At 45.6% G+C, this 25,184-nt stretch overlaps 1 protein-coding gene across 1 annotated transcript in view; it reads right to left on the reverse strand.

Moving 5' to 3' along the window:
* Positions 1-227: 227 nt before the first annotated feature.
* LOC125943183 (myotubularin-related protein 14-like) overlaps positions 228-25,184 on the reverse strand; it is a 40,111-nt gene continuing 15,154 nt past the window's right edge. Inside the window, exons 4-11 of the mRNA XM_049661710.1 lie at positions 10,199-10,303; positions 9,876-9,948; positions 6,336-6,383; positions 4,065-4,133; positions 2,913-3,012; positions 2,351-2,467; positions 2,076-2,149; positions 228-244 (exon numbers count right to left, since the gene is read on the reverse strand). Of these exons, the coding sequence (XP_049517667.1) occupies positions 228-244; positions 2,076-2,149; positions 2,351-2,467; positions 2,913-3,012; positions 4,065-4,133; positions 6,336-6,383; positions 9,876-9,948; positions 10,199-10,303 (603 nt within the window). The remainder of the gene's footprint in view (positions 245-2,075; positions 2,150-2,350; positions 2,468-2,912; positions 3,013-4,064; positions 4,134-6,335; positions 6,384-9,875; positions 9,949-10,198; positions 10,304-25,184) is intronic.

A 25,184-nucleotide genomic window follows, 5' to 3' on the forward strand; every position in this document is an offset into this window, starting at 1 on the left:
GAATGCGTCGATGTAACAGCCTTAGTTTGACTGCTCCGCGTATGGTAGCGAACTGCGTAACAGCGTTAAGTATTCAACACACGTTGTAGAATGCATACAATTGAACGTTGTGGATAGGCCTGCGACAATTGTTAGAACATTTCGAACACCAGAATTTCAATAAACATTTTCGATAGCACCCCGTGAAGTGCAGAAGGTTAGCATCAGCTTCGTTGCCAGCAACACCTTCATGTCGGGACTTCCACTGAACGATTAAGGAAACAAGGGGAGATAGGGTAACAAAGTCTGGTGGCAGCAGCGAATATACCGGGGCTGTTCGTGCAACCCGATTGAGTGCCAAGGTAAATGATATGTGGAGTTTTACGGCGCAAAGGCCACTCATGGCCAAATAGTGCCAAGCAATGTTGTATTATACTCGATAAAGCTATTAATGACAAATGATAATGCTAAAAATTGTGGGGTTTTACACGTACCAAAACCACGATCTGATTATGAGGCCCGCCGTAGTGGGGGACTCCGGCAATTTGGAACACCTGGGGTTCTTAACGTGCACCTAAATTTAAGTACATATGTGTTTTCGCATTTCACCCCTATCGAAATGAGGCCGCCGTGGCCCGGATTCAATCCCGCAACCTAGTGCTCAGCAGCCCAAATAATAATTTCGCTCACAATGACAATGTAACGTGGCTGTACAGGGGCCTAAAAACAGTAGTAAAAGATGTACATATTAAAATAATGACAATTGAATTGAATTCTGGGGTTTTCCGTGTCAAAACTACCATTTGATTATGAGGCACGCCGTACTGGGGGACTCCGGATGAATTTTGACTACCAGGGATCTTTAGCGTGCCCCCATTGCACGACACACAGGCGTTTTTGCATTTAGCCCCCTACCGAAATGCGGCTACCGCTGCCGAAATTTCATACCGAGACCTCGTGCTTAGGAGAGCAAAACCATAGGCGCTAAGACACCGCGGCAGGTAACTAATGACAATGACTTGCGAGATGACCTCAGAACCTAAAAGATATGCTGAAACCAATAAATGCCAAAAGAACTGCTAAGGTAGACATGATCAACAGCATTTCAAGCCTCTAACAGCTCTGATGTTCAGAAACGTAGTAACGGACTATAACTGGTGGAGTACCTTATTGGTAATGTACCACGGTGACAAAGCACTAGCAGAGCACGAGGTAGCGGGCTCTGAGCCCGAGGTCGTGGGATCGAATCCCGGCCACGGCGGCCGCATTTCGATCAAGGCGAAATGCGAAAACACCTGTGTACTTATGTTTAGGTGCACGTTAAAAACCCCAGGTGGTCCAAATTTCCGGAGTCCCCCCACTACGGCGTGCCTAATAATCATATCTTGGTTTTGGCACTAAAACCCCATAATTTAATTTAATTTTAACAAAGCACAAGCAGAAGAATGTGACAATAACACTGTGGCACCTTGTGGTCCTCGCGTTATAGAAGCCAACCAAGATAGGAATCAAGACGACATTCCGCGTTAGTAGTGTTAAATCGAAAATGTGCTTCATACTTATGCAACTAGTAGAATTTGCAGCTCGTTCAGCTTAGGATGCTGATTCAGGAGATAAAATTGTAGCTTTACAAGAATAAGGGTAGAATGGCAGGATCTTTCGACGTTCTCGCATTTTGTTTACAAGGGACCCGTACGTGCCTTGAAACGTCATAAACTTTCTTTATGTTGCCTGTAGCGAGGCTGTTTATCTCCGAGAAAATACACGAATTAAAACATCCCAATCAATACACAGATCATGCATCATAATACCTTGAAACAGCTAAGAGAATAGCGAAAATGTGAAAACTGTTGAATAGTGATGTCATCAATGTGTATGGAGTAGCGTTCGCTTCAACTAAGTGAAATTTCATGAGGGCACGGCATTAGGTATGACACTCCTTGTTTTTTCGTAACATTGGAAATTTGAGGCAACTTCTTGAAGCGACAAGGGTAGTAATTCGGCCTTTTATGTTCGTACGACATACTCCAAGTAAAGCGAAAATAAAACAGAGCGGAGCGAAGAGTAACAGTACAACTTGAGGCGAGAACACTTGCCTGGGTAAGGGAGCTTGAGAATTGTGAAGTCGCGGTACCTATTGAACTTGTCAACCTTCTCGGAGGAGCTCACCCTGTGACAAAGTGAGGTTGTTAAAAGATTGGCAGGTTGAAATGAGAGAGCGTAGAAGTTATCTCCGTCAGTACCATGGTCCTTCAAAAACTGATAAAGTAAGGAAGCACACTGCATACGCCAGAAACATCTGCGGAAAAGTTGCATTGAAGGACCATCGGGTGGTTTCGTGCGTAGAAAGAATACCAGAAATTGGACTCACTTCATATAGCATTTTTCCTTTTTGCCTTCAACCATCAAGTCACAGATGTTGTGAATGGACAGTGATTTCAGCAGCTCGATGTCATCCTTTCGCAGTTCACCGTGCAGCGATGCATCTCTGCAGGAAAGTGACAAGTTGTGCCATCCAAGCTATGATGGACAATCGTATACGCATAGGCAGTGCTCACAATTGTTGCCTTTACGCGCATGATGGCAGCCCGAGTACAGATTCAGCACAAATTCCCATGGGGTGTAATGAGTAGTTTTGACAGGAGAACCCAATGTCGAACTACGTGTTATGCCGAATACAACATCAACCAAGTTACTCTACTAGGAATTGACAAATTTAAGAGTATTCAAAGAAGTTTAAAATGACAGGTGCAGCCGCATTACCATAGAAGGGCGACAAGACTCCAAACTAAATTAGTTTGCGACAGTGGAAGGTGCACATATTGCAAGTGAGAGGTCAAAAGGCTTGCCAATATTTCCCTATTGTAATAACTTTAAGAAGGCTGCACTGAAACCAAGCGGCCACGCTTCAAGTTCTATTGCAAGGTGCTCACTTCTCTGGTGCCAGCGGTGTGCTCGCAGGTGATTGACCGCCATCTTCCTGGTGACCGGAAGTGGCGGTAGCATCCGAGCTTTCGAACTTCTCTGTGGGGACTGAGGAATTGAAACAATGGAGTTCATTGTTATAGGTTCATGTGTTAAGGCATGAAGAGCAGTAGGGTGAGCATGAGCACTTGAAATGACAGAGTCGGCGCAACAAACTCCAGCACTGACGCGAAAGTAGACTGCCCAATGAATGCCACGCGATTCAGATTCGTAAATTTTGTCCGTTTCTATTGGTCGTGAGTTATGTTGGGACGACAAAATGTTATGCCGGGAAGCTGCTATGTGCATATAAAAGCAATGGAACGTCGCATTCAGGTAAATAGTAGATACGTTCGCTATGCCTCCACAGATGAAGCGTGAGCCGAGAAGCGCCAAATTGCTACGCAGAATTGCTGGGAATTAGTGAAGCTGTAAAGTAGCCATGCAATTGTAGAAGGCACGTGATGTGAAAAGACGCTGGAGTCGGGCTGTGGCGAGTAAGATGCGGTAAATATCACTAAATGCACGACCGTCACAACTGTAGACAACATCGCAAACAATAAAAAATAGGCTGCAGAAGAAGGAAGTGCTGGTTTACAATGTGGGTAAGTTGGTGTAGATCTATTTCCTGTTCCTAGAATAAATGCGCTGTCCTTAAAGAAAAGTGCATTGTGATAGAGGTTTTATTCTGCGCATCAATTTTCTGCAGCGTCTCGACTCAGCAACAGTGCAACTGAGGACGAACAATAACTGCACTAAGTATTCTGTTTCAGAGCTTCCCAAAATCACAGGGAAGCATTAGGTGGATGGAGTGACGCAAAAGGTTGCCGCAAAGACGCGACAGATATCGTGAAACTCAGTTGTCTAGATGTAACTGCTGGTCTGCTAAGATCAGTAAAAAATATACTGTGAACATTTTTTTAAGCTTGCTGCACGGTGCCGTACGGTGGCATTTCTTGGCCCGAACTGTGGTGGTAGTCCGAGTAGCACGGAAATGCGAAGATGACGTTAAAAAAGCAAGGGGAAAAGCTAGGTTTGCATTTTCAGAGCGTCAAATGTACTTGCAGCTTTAAGTGAGAAAGACAGACATGCGTTTTGTGGAGCAAGAGGCTTATACTTGCCTGAAGACTCCTGGGAAGCCTCCTGGCTTGACGTCAGCGTGTTTTCACCGCTGTCTGAAGGAAACGCAACTGAAAGAAAGTTGAGTACCGGAAATAACATGTATAAACTGCATGTCCTAAAGTATCGGTTATGTGTCCGGGAAAAATGATGCCCGAGATGCGTATGTGGCCACTTCTGCAATTTGTACGTTAAATTGCTTCGGAGCAATTCTAATCGGAGCACACTGACATTTGAGATTTTAGAGAACAGAATGAAGATGCTAAAGGCGCCCTCAAATGATTGTGGGTGCCTTTGAACGGGCCCTGAATCACACCTCGGGCTTGGTGAAATAACAGTCCGCGGGTAGCATACGCAGATCTGAATATCTCAGACAAATTTTGCTCTAGTACGCGGAGCTCGTAAACGGAGCGCGAAGTCAAATTTCTCTCAAACGCTCTCTTTTCGAACAGAAGCCTGCTCCAACACACTTCAGGACGCTTTATTTCGTAATAAAGTTGATTCCCATACGCGGCTGATATTGGTAGCTGCGGTCGCCTACGCAGCGTAGATACAGCGGCAGCCGCGAGGTGCCGCCACGAGTCCACTGGCTAAGGGCACTGCGGCTCGCTGAGGACAAACGCGTTTGGCTTCCGATTTTGGTGCCTACGACGCGCTAAAGGTAAGTCGTGGCGTCTACGTTAACATCCAAAATGAAAGTTGAACTACGTGCCATGGTGGCATTTAGAAGGCGGAGCGTTGTGGGCGCGTCCCACACCACCATAACATTCGCAGTGCAAGGCATTGAAGAAAGAACGGGAGCAGAGCGGAGGCCATGTTTTATTGTCAATAACTCCGCTTAGGGTGAACGCACTGAAGTAGTTTCTTGCGGCAAAGTATTATTGAAGTAGCCCAATTTCAGTTCAAGCGCTTTTCTCCACTTCGACAAAAAGTGGTTCAGGGCCCTTTAACACATAACGCGGCTCCTGCGAACGTGAGAGAAATATTGCCCTGTATGCAGCAGGGAATTTACCATCTCGTGTGTCAGAAGCAGTCAAAAATTGCTTGCTCTCATTTGCAGTGTCGTCATAAAGCGTCATCGCAAGCAGCGAATCCCACAAGAGCTGTTCGCCGATTTCGGTATCGCGACAACATTCTTAGTAATAAAATTATAGCCACCTTGTGTTAAATAAATGCATATAACAGCGATTTAAAAACGACAGAAACGCCACTTCCGGTCTAAACGCGACAGTGGAGTGTTGCTGCGCGTGGCCTCCGAGATGAATAGTGTAGCGTAGATGCCGCGGTCACCACGAGTCGTCTCGCCACCGAGACGTTCAACCTGTGGGGCAAGGTCAGCGGGGCATTGCTCCCTTGAGATCCTTGTCATTGGCCCCGATTCCAGCGCACTAGTTAAAAATGAAAGAAAGCCTTTCATTGGTTCGATAATTACGTCCAACGTATCTTGTGCTTGGATTCGAAAAAACTGTGGCAGACGATTTGCGAGGTGACGTAATTCAATAGCGATACCATTCTATTAGTTGAAAATAACGAGAACGAACCGAAACGGTGCGTTGCGCGAAACTCGCACGAAACGTTTGCAGTGCGCAGCCGTTGGCTTCGGCTGTGGTCGGACGATTTGTGGCACCTCCTTGCAGTTGCAGAATGTCGCTCAAATGCAATTCCTATCCAGCTCAAATCGTGCTCAAATAGAGCGCTTAATGTAGCTCCAATTCTGCTCAAATACTGCGCTTGCGTAGTTCGAATCCAGCGCTAATGCAGATCAACTAACGTGAAACCTGGGGAAGTATGAAGCAGTGATGCACCGGTGCAGGAGTAGCGCTGGAGCGAGGAGCAATCGAGCGTTTCTAGGGTGGTGGCGCCCTCTTGCGCTGCGCTGGTACCAAGTCTGGGGTTTCGGAACCAATTGTAACTATTTTCTGCTAATTATTGTGCTTAATGCTTGATTATTCTTGTCTTTTAAATTATTCTGAATCATGTTAGTTTATTTTAAGCGGTTTTGATCAATTGTGCACTTGCTTTGTCCCCGTTTTGAGCACTTGCTTGTGAGCGTGATCACGACTCACGGCGCCGACAGCCCGGTGGGATGTACGACGCTAGGTGTGACCGCTGTGATCTTCGTTACAAAATTGTAGCGATAGTCGTCACATTCATTTGCAAACGTGAAGATACGCCCTGAGCACATTTCTAACACTTCATGTGCTCTCAGGATATCGAACATTTAAAATTGTGCGGAATACGGAAAGTGAACATCGTATAGTGAGAACACTTACGTTTTCGCATGGAATCCCGGATTTGTGTGCACAGGCTGGCTGAAGTCCCTGCATATATTTATTATTACAATACCTTCAAGGCCCAAGGAGTGTTGGAGAAGGGAGTGGAATAACAAAGTAAGGTCATAATGCAGCAAAAAAAAAACTATGGTATGCAGGAACAGTATGCAGGTATGCAGGAATTGAAGGACGCTTATGCTTCGCCTTTAAGAGTAGAACGCGATAGCGTTATCGGGACCCGTTCGCATCGCATCGTTCGCATACGGCATTCACTGCAACACAACGTGGGAAAGCCAGCTTACAAAAACCAAGCTTACACCGATCCCCTTAAAGTCTGCTTCACTCTTAGACAGAACTTCATTGCTGGGAAGACGTTTTTTTTAGGGAGCCATACAATTCGTCATATTAAAATGTGAAGGCCCTAGGACCTTTTTCCTCATTTTAATAATTGTTTGCTATTGCCCCGACGCGCGCCCGTGTCCTAAACGCATTAGGCAGGCCAAGTCCCAATTTGACCTGCCGAGGATGCGAGCACCATCTGCATAATATTTTGGCAAGTAGCCCACCTGAGCGCGCGGTAGCCTACCCGGTGGAAATGCTGGCAAAAGGGGTTTGTGTTTGAGTTTTCTCGTAACAGAATTGTGTTAACGCGATAGCGTTTAGGGCCCCGTGTCGTAGAAAATCCTGCGTCGGCGCCCGTGGCTGAGAAAATCATCACCAACCACGTTTAGGTATGCCACACCATTCTATCATTAATGTTGCTCGTACCTTGTCTTGCATTCTTGGCAAAGCTATTCCTCAGAATTTTGAGAATGACAATTCACAAACAAATGTCATGAAACAAAACACCCACAGCGCATGCCTTTTCTGTTAAATGTTTCTGTTAATCGTCGTTGTGCACAATCTCTGGGATCAGCCCACACAAGAGGCCGCGTATCCACCAGAAAGCTCGCCTACGTGCATAGCGTTCGCCGCCAGTGTTTGCCAGTAATCTTCACGGCTGCATAAGCTGCAGTCGTCGGGAACCATGAGTAGCAGTCAGGGATCTTTGAAAGCTATCGCGTTCCAGTTTTAAAAGCGAAGCTTAAGCGTCCTCCCAATTTTTTTCTCGTACATTAATATAACATTCCGACGCCACCATGTCTGTAGGTTGTTGTTAAGTCGTACTTCACCATTTTTCTGACGGCTTTCACTGTGAGAAATTCAATTTTAACGCGATAACATTTAGGTCCCCGTGTCACAGAAAATCTGGCGTCGGCAACCGGCATGTGATCGCGCATGGAGAAAATCATCCAACCACATCGTCCGCGCAGGCCCTCCACGTGGTGCAAGGTTGTGGTGAACAAAAATGGAATTTCCCATAGTGAAATCGGTCAGAAAAATGGTAAAGTACGACTTTACCATTGGCGTCAGATTCGCCGTCGGAGTGTTTACCCATAGGCGTCGGATTGCAATTTGCAAGTACGAGAACACCTAATTCTGCTACGAGGAAACTCAAACACAAACCCCTTTTCCAGCACTTCTACCAGACCTGCGCGCGTCGGGGCAACAGCAAACAATTAATAAAATATAAAAAGGCTGCTAGGGCCTTCACATTTTAATACAAGACCACTTATATTGCCCCTAGAAAAACGTCTTTCCAGCAATGCACTTCAGTTCAAAAGTGAAGCCGACTTTAGGGGATCGGTGTAAGCTTGGTCTTTTTAAGCTGGCTTTTCCACGTTCAGTGTTGCAGTGCATGAAGCCTACTTGCCGTATGCGAACAATGCAATGCGATGCGAACGGGTCCCGATAACGCTATGGCGTTGTACTCTTAAAGGCGAAGCTTAAGCGTCCTCCATTTTTTGTTCACTAACACCTGGCACCACGACAAAGGGCCAGCACGGTCGGGGTGGTTCGGAACGATTTTCTCGGCCACGGACGCAGACATCCACGCCAACGCCGGATTTTCTGCGACGCGGGGCCCTTAACGCTCTCGCGTTAAAAAACGCAGGTTTAGGCCAAATGCAAGATCAGATTAGCAACAAGGTAGATTAGGCATACACAGCTTTCTGCGGCAGCATTAAGTAAACACGTGTCAGAAATATCGCCAACGCAGGTGGATAGGCGATTCCAATCGCTAGCAATCTTTGGCACAAAAGAAAACAATATGGTACACAGGAAAGAAAACAATACGGTATACAAGAACGAGAAAGTAAGTTTAGGCGAAATGCGAATTAGATTAGTAAAAAGATAGATTAGGCGAACACAATTTTCAGTGGCGGTTTTAAATAAACACGTGTCAGATATCAGCAACAGAGGTGGGCAGGTGGTGCCAATCGCCAGCCGTTTTTGGCACAAAAGGGTTAAAGTACATTATTCCGGCAGTATGGAAAGCGTACCTGATGGTGATAGCCTGTGAGAGGTGATATGAATGATGGCTCAAAAAGAAGATACACTTTTAACTGTTAATTATGGTATTAAATCTACGATGGGAAAGACTAGGGAGGTTTAGGGTACTTTTCATTGCAGGTACGCTAGCAGTGTGGGAGAAGTTACGCAACATAAAACGGGTGCTGCAATTCTGTACCAATTCTAGTTGATTAATAAGGGTTTCGAGGCCCGAGTCACACAGAGCATGCGAACTCTAATTTCGATCGCACTAGGGTTTTGTAGAGTAGGACCTTTACTGAAGATTTTGCCATAGAAAAATTAGGGGGCAAGTAACCAAGCATGCGGTTAATTTATCATTGTTAATAGAATCGACATGCGGGTGCCATGAAAGATTAGCAGTCATGTGAACCCTTAAATATTTAAAGTTGTTACTTGTTGAAGTACTGAGCCTGAAATATGATACTAAGATTCGCAATAGCAGACCTGTGTGAAACACATATAACCTTACATTTGTTAGTATTCGATTTCATGAGCCATGTGTTACACCATTTAGATACCTTATCTAAATTAGAAGTATGGACGGGTCCGAAACAGAAGTGATTACTTGGTAAATGGCGCAGTCATCTGCAAAAAGCCCGATTGTGAAGTTCACATAATTTGTCAGATTATATATTAGGAACAATAACGGCCCCAGCACTGAACCATGAGGCACGCCTGAGGTAACAGAACATGGTGAAGAATCTGCGTTGTTAGCAATGATAAATTGCGTTCTATCATGCAAAAAGCTCTCTATCCATAAAAGAATGTTAGGGTCAATATTCAGTTTGTGGGCTTTAGAGAAACTTGTTGGGAATTAACAAGGTCGAATGGTTCCTGAACATCTAATATACAGTCAATGAAAAGACCTTTGTCTAATGCGTCCAATGGAGGTCATTGTAGAATCGAAATGAGAAAAAAAAAGCTCCCGCAACGATCAAGTGTGTGATGCGAGTGTTAGGTATGCGTGGTAAACAATACGACAATGAGCGTTAATGACGCTTCTCTGCGGCAACACAGCCGAATAAAAATTCATTTTCCGACCTTCGAACTTTAACGCTGCTCAAGCAGTGTAACGAAGGTTTGGTCAAATGACTACAAAAATGCGCAGTAAAAAAATTGAATTCCTACCGTAGACGAACTCCGTCACAGTTCTACTGAAGATTTCTATTCCTCCAGAAAGCGTTCCTGACCGGCATATGTGCTAGGGAGAAGTAGAAATAAAGATAGGTTAATAAAGAGCTTATATTTGGCGGCATTCACATAACTACCCATACGCTGCTAAGGGTAAATAGGGTGATAGATGATGAAAGTAAGGATAAATGAAACAGTCCGGAGGAAACATTGAATCATTGCACGTTAGAACATTGAACCTGCTGCATAAATCCTGCTGGAGTACTAGGGCGTACACACGAAGCGTGTAATAATGTATGTGCGCACGAGAAGCTACACACCTTGCCATCGTACAAGATAACTGGAACGACGAAACGCGTCCATGCCCTGGCAACTCGAGCTTTCTCCATGTGTTGCCGTAGTTCTTTGGCACGTCTTTCATGATTCTCCCTGCACAGAAGGACTCTGCTGTAACATCTACAAGAGAAAATAGTGCTATGTAGGGTACAGGAAATGGTTATCAGATGCTTGCGTACGTATGTGTTGGAGTGGAACTTGGAATGGAAGAAAGTTTAGGGACACGTGTTCGCGCGCATAGATAAACAGCAGCCAGTTCGTAACTGGTCTTTGCAAAGAAGTTGGGCTGCCCCTGCCCCTCGGCTTTTTAATAATGTTGAGTAACGATGGATAAGAGAAAGTGCCCAGGGCTCACCAGGGCTTTGGGCCTCGCGCTGTTATGCGGGTCCTTACGTTTTTTGCCATCTTCGTGAAAGTACTATTATCAAGGATGAGCAAGATGGTCCCACGACCAGCTGAACATGGTCCCTCGTCTGCATCATCGCTTATTTTGGAAGGTCGATTCCTGGAAGAGCTGAACACTGGAATTCAAGGACAGACAGCGAGTACACCGTAACCGTTGGCCGCGAATGAATAAAAAGATGCACCGGATGTCGAGAGAGAAGTTTTCAATGAATCAGACTCAGCAGTAATCTCATGGTTTCATACGTGCCCCTCTCGAAGACGCAGAGCACGAACTCCCTCAGCAGGCAATTTCTAATGGAATATTTTGAAAGTGTGGTCCCTCGGCAAATCAACAAAATGAGGATAAACGCTCGAAGGAATATCCTGGCGATAGATGCAAAATATTCTGCAGTACATAAGCAGTTAAACACCATTCAGACATGAAGCACGATCCTCATCCGCTCCTTTATTACTTGGGGGAAGGAGACGACGACTGGCGTGATTGCTGATCGGCACACTGAAATAAAGTATGTGGAACTCGTACCTATCTTGAGATGGGTGCACATTTTTGAAATTCACCGTTGGGGAACTCCCGCCATGTGCATCAAGTTATTGCGATAGCAGTTATGTGCTTGGACACTCCAAGCAAATTTTTGCCATCATCGCCGCGAGGTGACGCATATGTTTAGGTATATGCATACTATATGCCATGCTATGCTATATCACGTGCTGTATATGCGGGTTACATTGCCACACTACCACTGAAGTTGCTCATATATAGTCTTGCATTTTTGATAAAATTATTCCGTAAAATTTTGAGAATGGCAGCCTTCTCAGCCTTCTTAAACCTTCTCAGGCTATTAAATATTAATTGCGAGGCAATATCAAGGGTCAAACATGAAAGTAATGCAATTTTACTGGCGTGGCAAGCTGCACAATCTCCGGGATTAGCCCACGAAAGAGGTTTGAAACATACCGGATACGGGAAAGCGGTGGCGAAGTCGCCAAGACAGACGTTTTCTTGAATTAATAAACATACAATTAATAAAAAGCAGGGTTAGAGCAGAGGACCCTTAGCACAACAGTTCGATCCTCTAACCCTCCAATTTCGATCCGCTCGTTTATCGTGCTCCAAACAAGAACAAATCACCCTTTAGGCTACATTTCAAACACTTATAAGTTTATTTAACCAATTGAAATCAACGAATAATAATAAGTGGAAACTAATATTGATGCTATAAAGGAACATGGCAGTGAATATTTTATCATAAGATCATATGGACTCCCTAACGTCATTAGAACCCCCACACGTATAACTTCAATGACTTCCACACTGATAGACAATATCTTGTGCAACTTGAACTCCGATTCAAGCAGGTGTAATGTTTATGATTCGGCTGTAATGGATCATTCTGCTACCGGAATCTTTCCTTCGCTCCACTCATTCTCAGGGCCATTCTCATGTTTCTCATCGAGTTAACTATCCAGTATCACGTGAGCACCTCTCCTCTTTAACTGTAGATCCACAGAAAACTGTAAATGAGCAATTTTGTAGCTTCAGAAAAGCGTTGTGTGATGCATTAGCGCAATCGTCAAACACCATAGAAGAAAGAACACTCGTATCTATCCTTCGATGACAAAAGAAGTGCTAAGATTAATTAAAAATAAAGACTTTTAGCAAACTACGGTAAAGTCACAGAGGCAACAAATAGTATGAACAAAAATTTCGTACCACTAGAACTATAGTAACTAGCGCTGTAAGTATTCGTAAAAAAGAGTATTACACAAATTTAACACTCCGCAACTCTGGTAGTTCAAAAGCTACATGGAGCATTATCTAACATTGCGCATTATGAACTCAGTAGTCAGGCCATCGGTTAGAGAGTCAGGCCAGACTCGGAAATCTTATGAATATCTGTGGAATCCTTAGTAACATCGTTTAATTCGTACTTCTGTACAATTCATCAAGCCATATCTAATAATGTATCTCTTTCTTCTATTACTTACCCTGAAATGGCGACAAAGTCATTTGGTTTTGTGGATATTACAGCCGAAGAGATAGTGTCCGCAGTGAACGGCATGCCATTCAAACATTCTGCTGGGCATGATGGAATATCTAGAGTGGCCTTGAAGCATTGATGATGATGATTGTTAGAGTTTATTGGCGCAAGGGCCAGATGTGGCCAAAGAGCGCCAAGGCGATGATAATGGCTTGTCAGTGGTATGAATAGTGAATCATAAGGTGTGAATAAAACAGATGTGGCATGGCTGTAAAGGGGCCTAAAATAGTCACTGTAAAGTGTGTAAAATCTATAGGTAATAAGAATATGGCAATAAGTAATGAAGTGTGCTATCGACACGAGAGATGCATTGTGAAAGAATGATAGTATACTAAAATATGTCAGAGGCGAAAGTTCTCAAAAAGCACTTCTGCCTTAACAGAGCCCTTGAAGTACAAGGGCCTGGAGGCATGTGCTATAGATGCTGAACTACTATCACAGCAGCATCCTCTAGAGAGAGGATGCGCTACGAAACGATTGGACTATTAACATGCAGGACCACATCGTTCAGGAAGCCTAGGACAGCTTTAGTGCTAAAAAGCGGCTCTTCACCAAGAAACATAGCAGGATGGAGAGGAACACAATGGTGGCATGCTAGGGGAAAATGTTTCTTTCTCTCTCTTTCGGCTTCCTGACACTCCAGCAGGACGTGGAGGACGGTCAGCCTCTCTCCACATCTACCACAGGTTGGTGCTTCATCACCAGTCAGCAAAAAACTGTGGGTGCCGTACGTGTGTCCTATTCTGAGACGACAGAATAGGACGTCAGTTCGTCGTGTTTTCGTTACGGGGGGCCAGAAGCCTAACTGTGGTTTAATCAGGTGAAGCTTATTTGTTTCAGCGTCCCACACGCGTTGCCAGTGGCTTCGCAGTTTCTTTCGCAGGAAAGGCTTCAAATCTGTTGCGGGAACAGCAGCTGTAGGGAGATGTAACGCCTGAGATGTAACTGATGTGGCCATTTGGTCTGCTCGAACATTACCCTCAATGCCTCTGTGGCCCGGCACCCAGCATATAATCACATGCTGGTTAGATATATGAGCTTTACACAGAATGGAATAGAGCTCATTAAGTACAGGGTTTCTGTTTACAGAGTGACTTCAATGCTTTCACGACACTTTGGGAGTCTGTAAATATGATAGCCTTTTGATCTCATTATATACTTTACAGCCGATAATAGTGCATAGGCCTCAGCCGTAAAGATACTTGTCTCCGGGTGCAGTACACCGGATTCCGAAAAGGATGGACTGATGGCTGCATAAGATACCCCGGCATGTGACTTGGAAGCGTCTGTGTAAAACTCTGTACACGAGTACTTGTATTGAAGCTCTAAGAAATGCATTTTAATGTGTGCCTCTGGCGCGTGTTTAGTGACCTCTACAAACGATGTATCACAATCTACGAGTTGCCACTGCCACGGCGGTAACAGTTTCACTGGAGCCATAGGACGATGATCAAGCAGCGGAACACCCATTTCCTCACTGAGGTTCCTCACACGCAAGGAGAATGGCTTTCTCGCTGCAGGTCAATTATGGAAGAGTGTGGCAGCGGTAACGTCATTTATGGTTTAATAAGAAGGATGTTCATTGTTTGCTTGTACTTTCAGAAAATATGTGAAACTGCTATATGAACGCTGCAGATGGAGTGACCACTGGTTAGACTACATAGAGGCTTTGGATCGGACTTGTTCGGAAAGCACAGGTCGCGAGGCGGATACCCAGATTGTGAACGGGGTCTAGTATTTTTAATGCACTTGACGTTGCAGAATTATAAATTATAGACCCGTAATCAAGCCGTGAGAGGACAAGACTGTTATACAAGTAAAGCAAACACTTTCGATCACTGCCCCATGTTGTGCGCGACAGAAGTTTTAGAACATTCATTGTCTTCAGGCATTTTGCCCTCAGATACTTAATATGAGGAACAAATGTAAGCTTGGAATCTAAAATGATTCCTAGAAACTTATGCTCGCTGCTCACAGAGAGCGCATCTCCTTTGATTTGTGTACTTGGGACAGGCGTTACGCCTCTTGTTTGTAAAGAGCATGCAAGTGCTCTTCTGAGCGTTAACTTTAAAACCATTCTCCTCCGCCCATTTGGACAATCTGTTCATTCCCAGCTGTACCTGTCGTTCACAGATGGCAATATTACATGACTTAAAGGCTATCTGCACATCGTCGACATAAACAGAATAAAACATTGTGCGTGGGATGACTGTACGCAGGGAATTCATTTTTACAATAAATAGTGTGCAGCTAAGCACACCACCCTGCGGCACACCAGTTTCTTGTGTGAATGACCTAGACAAAGCTCTGCCCACCCTTACGCGAAATGTGCTAATAGTGAGGTAACTTTCGATTGTGTTAAGCATATTGCCACGAACACCCATCGCCGAAAGATCTCGGAGAATTCCGAAGCGCCATGTGGTGTAAGCTTTCTCTAGGTCTAGAAATACAGACAGACAGAACTGCTTATGTATGAAAGCATCTCTAATATATGCCTCAATGCGGACAAGGTGGTCTGTTGTAGACATACCTTCTCGAAAACCACACTGGAAAATGTCCAGAATTTTGTTATTTTCTAGGAAGCATATTAGGCGCCGGTTTATCATTTTTTCATACAGCTTGCACAGGCAGCTTGTTAGAGCTATTGGCCTGGTGCTGCTGGCCAGGGACGGGTCTTTGCCTTGTTTAAGTATAGGGATCACTCTGGCTTCTTTCCATGAAGACGGAATACAGCCAGCCACCCACATGGCATTAAAAAGAGACGAGTGTTTTCAGTGTTTCGGGGTGTAAGTACCTAATCATTTCGTACATGATACGATCCCCACCTGGTGCTGAGTTGTTGCAACAAGCGAGAGATGCTTTAAGCTCAGCTAAAGTAAATGGGGAATTATAGGCCTCACTCGATGAGCCTTTGCGATTTAGGGGTCGCCGCTCTTCCCGTTCTTTGATTCTCAGGAATGTTTCGGTATAGTGCGATGCGCTTGACACATATTCAAAATGTTCGCCTAGACAATCCGCCTGATCTTCCAGGCTATCACCTTGTGTACTTACTAAGGGTAGGGGATGCGACTCCCGACCTGTTAGTTTATTTACCCGATTCCAGACTTTTCTTTCATCGGTGTACGAATTTATACTGGTGATGTACCTATCCCAACTTTCCCTCTTTGCACGTCGACGTGTTCTCCTGCCTTGTGATTTGATCTGTTTGAAATTAATGAGGTTTTCAGCGGTTGGAGAATTGCGAAGCAATCTCCAAGCTTTGTTTTGATTTTTTGCGCGCTTTCCGACATTCGTCGTTCCACCATGGGATGCGACGCTTATTAGCTAATCCGCTAGTTTGCCTAACATTTAGCTGCAGCGCTTATAATGAAACCTGTTAGGTATGCAACAGCGTCCTCTACATGAAAAGCAGCAAGTTCATCTCCACCTAAATACGTAAGCTCTCGGAACATTTCCCAGTTGGCCAAGTCCATGTTCCATCGAGCAAAATGTGGCAAGCATGTATCTTGTTCTGTTAAGTTTAGCATAACTGGGAAATGGTCGCTCCCTAAGGGGTTCCTGAGAACAGACCACTCCAGATACGGAATTAGAGTACTCGATACTATATTTAAATCAATGGCTGAGTATGTGTTATGTGTAACGCTGTAATAAGTTGGCTCTTTCTTGTTAAGTATAGATGCACCTGAAGAAAACAAAATTTTCTATAAGGCGTCCTCGCGCATCTAAACGAGAGTCGCCACATAAGGGGCTATGAGCGTTCACATCACCAACAACTGTGTATGGCGGAGGAAGTTCATCAATGAAGCTTTGAAACTGTCTTGGAAAGTTGATAACAAGGAGGGACGTAAATCGAACTAATTGTGACTAGCTTACCGAACAGTATTGCTCGGACAGCAGCTGCCTCAAGGGAAGTTCGGAGGTTTAATTGCCGACAGGCAACACCTTTATCTACTATTATAGCGACACCGCCCGACGAGGCGGTAGCGTCGTCACGGTCCTTGCGAAAAATGGCATATTGCCTTAAAAAGTATGTGTTCTCTGCTTTGAGATGAGTCTCCTGGACACACAGCACCCTCGGACTATATTTAAGAAGGAGCTCTTTGACATCATCAAGGTTATGAAGGAGACCCCTAACGTTCCATTGTAATATTTGCGTGTTCATATTGAAAAGGAGTTTGTGCTGTGTGTTCAGAAGATGAAGACTAGCTCACGGTGCCCTTTCCAGGCGCCGTGACGCGAGGTTTCTCTTTTCTGGAGCGGTCGAGAGATTCCCGCCGCTCCTTAGGCGCTGGCGGCGCCGTCTGGCCGGTTGTTGTGTCCATCGCCTCTTGCGAGGCGCTGGACACGCGCTCTTGCGAGCGGTTGGTGAGTCGTGACGGCCTAGTCTCGTGGGACGAGACCCTTGAGGCCACCAGCCCGGAGGTCGATGGCCCCTTGTTCCGAGATGGCGGAGCAGCACTAGCTGCAGCCGCCGAGGGGGCGGATGGCGTCACCGCCGGCTCACCGTGTGTGGGCCTGACAGCCGCCGGAAACCGTTGTGGCGCTGCCCGCTGACGCGCCACTTCGGCAAAGCTATTCTTCGGCAGGTAGGACACCCGCCTTCGCGCTTCTCTGAATGATATGTTCTCTTTGACTTTGATCGTTACTATTTCTTTCTCCTTCTTCCAAGATGGACAGGAACGCGAATACGCGGCGTGCTCCCCATCACAATTCACACAGTGGGGCGCGTTCTCACACGATTCAGATGGATGTTCATCGGCCCATTTGGCACAGGTTATTCGGCCTCGGCAGTTCTGAGAACTGTGGCCAAACCTCTGGCATTTGAAGCAGCGGAGGGGATTCAGGATATAGGGCCTGACTCGGATCTTTACATAGCCTGTCTCGATAATCTCGGGAAGTACACTTGAGCCGAATGTTAGGATTAGATGCTTGGTTTGAATCTCATTACCATCACGCCTCATCTTAATTCTTTTCACATTGATGACATTCTGGTCACTCCATCCCTCCAAAAGTTCAGTCTCAGTTAGCTCCATTAGATCATCGGAGATGACACCACGAATGGTGTTCATAGAACGGTGTGGGGTGACCTCACTGGAATGGCCCCAAAAGACACAAGATTGGGTAGCTTTTCGTATTGCAATTTATCACGGAGTTCAAGAAGTAGATCACCGCTTGCCAGCTTGGAAACTGTAGCCTGGGCCAAAAGCCTCCATCAGTGATTTCGCAACCAGAAAAGGTGAGACGATTCTTGCTGACTTTTCTGCTTTCTCGGAACCTATAACATGAAATCTTGGGAAATTATCAACTTGGCGACCAAAAAACTTAAAAACTTCTGCGGTGCGCCCTCGTTTTTGAGGGCGATCAGGGAGTCGGGGGAATGACGAAAAAGCCATAAAGGTAACGATGATTTCGCAGCTATGCCAGTCACCCACCACCGAGCCCAACAAGGGGACGCTACGAGACCCGAAGGAGACGCGGACGCCAGCTGTACATAGCCACTATAACCTAATATAGACCCAAGGTTGGATAGATTACACCAGGTTAACCCTTGCTGCCTGGAAAATTGGAAGTAAAACGAAGCGAAGAGAAGACAGGAGAGATGGAAAGTGAGAGAAAAAGACGAAGGTTGGAGGGAGAGAGAGACAAGAAAAGGCAACTACCGATTTCCCCCGGGTGGGTCAGCCCGGGGGTGCCGTCTACGTGAAGTCGAGGCCAAAGGGGTGTGTTGCCTCCGCCGAGGGGCCATAAAGGTCCAAGCACTCAGCATTGGCTCAACCCCCAGGATCCCCTTTTCCCCGGACACGGCTAAGCCACGCACGGTTAAGCGTGGGAGGATCCGATCCCCATGTGCTCGGCTCCGTGGTGTCGCAACCCACCAAACGCCTGCTTACGCAGGCGCCCCAGCGGGAGCCTTGAAGCATTGTATTGATATACTGTGCATGCCATTAGAAAACGACTCAATCTTTTTCTATACTCCTACTTACCCAGTCCTAATAAATATAGCTAATGTTATTCCCATGTACAAAAATGGGGACCATATTTTTCTTAGGAAACTACCGTTCTATTTCTGTCTTAAGTTGCCTAAATATCGCCTTTGAGAAACTTATCGCCAAACGAATCGCTTCGTTTCTAGAACATGAATCGATTTTGTAATATTATAGCCAGCATGGTTTTCGATCTAAAAGATCGACAGATACAGCAGTATTAGCTTTATTTGACTACATAAATTCCCATTTGAACATCAACAAAACTGTCCTAGGCATTTTTTAGACGTGCGAAAAGCGCTTGACAATGTAGATGACATACTGCTAAACAAGTTAGAATGCTATAGCTTTCGAAGCCTAACTCTAATTTTTCCGCAGCTATCTCAAAAACAAAACTAGTTGCCATTGCAGATACCCAATCCGACGTTTCTGACATTGTTACAGGTGTCCCACAGGGCTCAGCACTGGAGTCAATATTCTTTTTTTCTTGTAAACGATCCTCCTAATGCCTTAAACGACTTATCTGCTGTAATGTATGCAGATGACACTGTTCTTTGTGCGCTAGACTCCTGGGACAAAACATTAGAAGTGGCTAATAATGAACTGCCGAGTACCAACCAGTGGTTTACGTCAAATAAATTAACTGAATACCAAGAAAACGAAATATATTATCTTCATTTCTTCGTGGAAATCACCCCTAAGAGAATGTCATTCGCTTTCTCGAAACCATAATGTACTTGAACTGGCAAATTCTGTTAAATACTTGGGTGTCACACTAGATCAACATCTCCATTGGAAGCCTCATATTGCATCGCTCTAAAAATTGAGCAAAGCTTCTTTTATTCTGTACAAATGCCGTTATTACTTCGACACTGCCAGCCTCAGAGCAATTTACTTTGTAATTTACCATCTAACCTACTGTACTGAATCTTGGGTACATGTGCAATTCCATATGTAGGAGCTATTCTACTTCAGAAAAGGGTATTGCAATTTATGACTTTTTCTGATTACAATGCTAAATCAATGCCGCTGTTTGAAAGTTTAAATATACTGCCTTTCAATTTATTACTAAATTGTAAGACAACAACAAGTACTCATAATAACAAAGCCACTAACTGCTTGTCGAGTTCCGATCTTTTTATACTCCAGAAGCAATACACGCAGCGCACTTAAGGGAAATGTTCTCTTGCGAAAAATTAATAATGTATATCGACGGAGGAGGTTAAACAGCACTGGAGCACTTCTATGGAACAACTTACCATCAGAAGTAAAACAAGCCATAACTTTTTTCATTGTCATTAAAATACCATTATTCACTAATGTTATCCGTTTAGGTCATTTATTTCGTTGGGGCCTTTGTTTTGTAATTTCCAGTGTATAGTTATGTACAAATTCGTTTTTGTGGGTTTCTCATAGCTATTAGTAGAAGCACCTTCACTTTTGTTTATAAATGCATATTTATGCACATATTTATCTGCACATTGTCATTGTGATTCTGAATACTAACTAACATGGATCCCACCCAGCCTTGAGCTAGGGATCCAGATGTTTTATACAATATTTCCTGTGTACTCTTCCTATTTGAATAAACTTGAACTTAACCATTAGGTCACGGACGCATGCCTCAGCAAACGGAATATAGCATCTTTAAGTATGTCCCGCGTGCAAGTCACACGATGAGACGCTTGGCACTTTTCATAAACACTCCGCTCGATTTTTAACCGTCATCAATAATTCCACACAAAAATACCGATTCCTATAGTATTAGTATATTTTCTGAAGAACATTATTCAAATTAGCTTTATGATTTCCCTTTTGGGTTAGAATTTGAACGCAAGGTGGCGAAAGATGTCTAGCCGTGTTGATATTCCAATCACAGACTGATGAACAGAAGGTTAGACAACTTTGCTTGCTGGAACGAACTGTAAAACAGCCTACGCAGACTATGCAGACCATGCAGACCCTGTCGGCTTCCGACATCGTTTTCCCCACACGTAGTCGCCAACGTACGGTGGCTAGAATAGCACCTGTCGGTGCGTGGTTTCCGCAGCAAAGCACCGCGTCCCTCACATGAAGAAAACGTGCCTCCACGAGTTGTGAGAATGCCGGCCGAGAAGCTCTTCCGAAACGCTAATCGCAATGAAACAAGGCGGGCCCGCATACGCGCAATGACCACTCCGTTAGTTCGGACGCGGAAACGATGTTCTATTGCGTGTGCGGCGCACGCTGCAGCTCAACGCCGGAGGCGCCGAGACGTGGCGCTGCGAGAACAGGAAGCCAAGGATAGGCGACAACGTCGACAAAACCCTGCAGTTCATATGCGCGAAGCGGACGCACACATCGTGCCCGCCGTGAGCATGCCGCAGTACGGGAATGCGAGGTCAACACAAGGCAGCGACGCCTACAAGAACCGGTAGTTCTAACGGATGCTGCTCGAGGTCATCGAGGTCTCTGTTCATGTCTACACATGCCACACAACGCGTTTAAATATTAAGCTTACGTTGACTACAATTCATACTGCCAGCACAGCTACGAGCCTTGCACTTCGTCTAATATTCCAACATGTTGCTATCGCATTCATTTCTTTGCCCTTATGGCGATTTTTTTTCTTTGCCTCCGAGACATTACCAGTGTCTGTGGAAGTGTGGTAATGTGATACACGGCGTCTAAACATCCACTGCGAGGCCTCTTCAGTGCCGAAAGCGTTAAGATGGGCCACGTGTTGTAAGTGTGCTGAAGTGAGGTGACCTGCCAGCGTTGCGTCTTCACCCAAATGCCTCAATTGTCCTGGCTCTCAGGAGCCTACGTCTATGATTTGCCCGAAGATTAAATAAGCTCGCATTCTTCAAAAAAGGGTAAGAGAAAGCTCCGCACAGAGAGGCTGCTCAATCTTTTCGCCGAAGTAAACTACACTCGTTAAAGGAGCCTCACCCAGCGCCTTCAGAAGAACTGCATAGCAGAGCGCAGGCGCCCCGACCCCCACTGCCTGCGTCTGCATCGATGACAGTAACCACACCTAAAGCGAATTCAGGGTCATTGAGAGCACACGGCCAATATTCGTCAACCCGCGCGTACAGACACGGAATAGCCTTTCCTGCCCTCTAGACCCACGGCCATGACACCGTGCCGTATAGTGATGCTCTGTGCCAAGAATGGTAGGGGCCAGTGAAGCCAGCGACGCTACAGACAAGTAAGGATAGATATAATGAGAACTAAAGGAATGAGAAACTGCTGCCGCATCTAGTAGTCAAGCCATGCGATTCTCTGCGCTCTCCAGACTCCAGCCGCTAAAAGAGCCGTGGAGGTATTGCTGCACTGGAGCCACTTATCGCAGCTCTTTACATCTCGAAGCATTTTCTTGGCGTCTGTGCTGCTCCCGCAAGAGGAGATAACATATCAGGTTCAGTCAGCGCTGGTGTGTGTCTCCCTTCACGTCTTTTGCGTTTTTTCTTGCGCTGTTCCCGTGTCGAGTATGTACCGACTAGCCCAGGCATCTACGTTGTTACATGCCAGGTTTTTCGCGCCTTTATCTGAAGGTTCATTCGGACAAGCGACTACTGCCAAGATATGGAACCCAGTGGTAGCTTCATGGACGATTTTTTTTAATGTTTATCGGCATAATCTTGAACTTGCCTTCACCGGTGAGCATCCCTCTTCTGTCATCATCCCCCCCCATCAAATTTCTATTTTCCAGTTTACCCTCCCGCTATGCATAGTAGCTGGCCAGAACGCTCTAGGTCAGGCCGACCGCTCTATCTTCTGTCAAATAAATTCTACCACCCCTTGAGTAAAACATAACCTGTGGTAAAACAGAGGGCCGGAACGGGAATTAAGACACGCAATTTTCGTGTCCCCATATGACGTTGCAGATCATAGCAGCAACAGCTACTGGATCAAACGGTTAAGAACTGTGTCCACATCGGGCGTGTGGAAGTCACGAGAGGTAATTTCGCCTTGTCATTGCCTGTCAGTCTCGCGAAGTAAACCGACCCTATCAATTGAAAACTATGGCTCCAGAGCTGGCAAGGAGCGAAAAGCATCTGCAGTATGAATGCTAGTTGCAAGCAGAGACTGCTGGATTGTCTGGTTGGGCTGCGGTTTCAATAACGGTGCTGCATCAATGGACAGTAGTGACAGTCGGGAAAAATGCCAACGCTATCGGGCCAGAGCTCGACCAGTGGATAGCGCCCTCAATTTTTAGCTGCGCCCTTGTCCTTCGCCAAAGCGACGATAGCTAGATCTAGAAAATAGGTCGATGAAAGTTGGGCGAACGGTAGTAATGTCAACATTCTGTCTGTGCTGCATCGTGTTTACCATTCTAAATTAGGCATGCCATTTCGCTTGCCTTGCAACTATTTGCGCTGGACTCGGTAACGAAGACATGCTTCATAACAAGCTTGGACAACGGCTATTGCGAGCCGACAATACGAGGCTAGAGCATTGCGATACACAAAAGCTCCGCAGCTTTTTTTTAGCGGCACCAGCATCGAGTGACTTGTTTCTTGCGCAGCACTTGGAGTTCACCTCCCGAGACGACCGGGGCCGAAATTCAGAAAAAATGAAGAATATAGTACAGTACAAAATCGATGGGTTTCTTTATAGATATGATATCAGCGCATAAGTTTAGTTACAAGTTGAGTTACCGAAGTGTCTGGAATAATTAGAATTAAAAAATCACTGATTACCGCACACCAAAGCACAGAACACCAACGCCAAGGTGCGAGTGCTACTAAGAAACACTGAAGTCAAAGATTAGGGTGGCTTACTGTTTTTTTTTTTTCGTGTAGGTCGCCCCGCATTTAAAATGTCGCCGTTTCGCCCGAAAGGCAAAGCATCGATTGCAATAGAAAGTTAGTGACAGCTCCACAAAGGAAGGATAGTAGTTTTAACAGTCGTATAAACTTGTAAACAAGGCACAGTAACTAAATTAACAATCACGGTGTCACGCGCGCACAAATAACATGAACGCATGTTTGCTTTCTGTGTTACCGCGGGAACTCACAGCAAGCGAATTGAGCTTCGTGCCGGAACTCACATCAATGCGATCTTATAATTAGCCACCGAAACACAGGGAGGGCGGACTTTCCTCCACACCGCAGATGACTTTCAGAATACAGCCGCGCGAGCGGGCGCTCGAAGAGCAGAAGGCCCCCCCCCCCCCTCCCAACCTTCACCCCACCCCTCCACCCTCCTCGCCAAGCCTTCCGGCCCGGAGGGAGCGCGCGGTCTCAGTAAAGCGCGGCTAGGGTGGCTAGAAGGGGAGGTGTGAATACCGGCGGCGCAAGCGTGACCCCTCAGCGCACCGATGCCGCAGGGCGGCGCTGTTGACCGAGGCGCGGGTAAGGCGCGGGAAGGCACGCAACCGAAATGAGCGCATCGCCAGCCTCGGGTATCGCGCGTTGTCTGCGAGCGTCATGGAATATACTTCTTTATCCATGAAATCAACGTTTTATCAGCCCACATCACTACTCCTGTGAGATTTTACGGGCCCAGTTCGCATTGCGTCGATAGATTCAAACGCGTTTTTTTTTTTTTTTGTTCCTCCAGATCAGAATCATAGGGGCTGCGGGCTCTCGAATAATTTCGACCACTTCGGGTTCTTTAACGCGCACTCACACCTTACGGCACACAGGTGCCTTGCATGTCGACTCCCTCAAAATGCGACCGTCGTCGTCGAGGTCAGCAGTAATCACCCTATGCGTGCCGTACGTACGACCTGTAAACTGCAGTCATTACCCGATTACTTCTCGACGTACAAACCACTTTGTGCCAGCGCTTGAAGATGTGTAGCATGTCCTTTCGACGCTCAAATAAGCAATTTACTATGATTTCAGACAGCAACAGATCTGGTCATAAAATAGTTTATTTAAGTGAGGAAAACAACTATGGGAAAATTTGATCTACAACACGCAATATTTCAGTGCTTTTAGTTTATTCTCAGTGCCCTGCTGAATGACACCTTTAAGCAAAAAATGAATCCTTGTTACGCAATAAAAACGTACAACTGATGCTGTCAGGGCAGCAGAATGCTCTAGGCAACCAATTTTTGGCACATCAACAATTAATCAACTGAATAAACTTTGCCACAGCTTTGGCATGCAAACGAGTGAGTTTGTTTTCAATAAAGGGCATTAATTGACCAGCTTGTAGAATGGTTCTGACAGACTGATAGATATAAAAGGCCCCCAAAGTCCCTTCTGTTTGTTCTTTAGATTCCACAACGGTTTCGTTGTGAAGCTGCCCAGCCAAGTAGATGCTACAGCTGGCAAGTCCTTCTCCGATGAAGAACACTACCATTTTGGTTAACACAACAGGCGCAGCATTTCGTTCAATGCAAACTCTGCAGTCCAGTAACGAGCAATGTTTTGTTTAAACTTTTGCAGTGACCACAGTTCCATAGGTCGCTTAAGCTCGATAATGAACAATTCTTCTGCGACTGGACTGGGCATTCCATCCCGCTGTATATTTACAGCCTCCACGTCTGCCGGTGGGCATGCATTCCCCCGTCTTGTCAATAGACAAGCGCCGCTTCTCTTGTAAGA

Source organism: Dermacentor silvarum, chromosome 1, assembly GCF_013339745.2.
Source record: "Dermacentor silvarum isolate Dsil-2018 chromosome 1, BIME_Dsil_1.4, whole genome shotgun sequence".
Lineage (NCBI taxonomy): Eukaryota > Metazoa > Arthropoda > Arachnida > Ixodida > Ixodidae > Dermacentor > Dermacentor silvarum.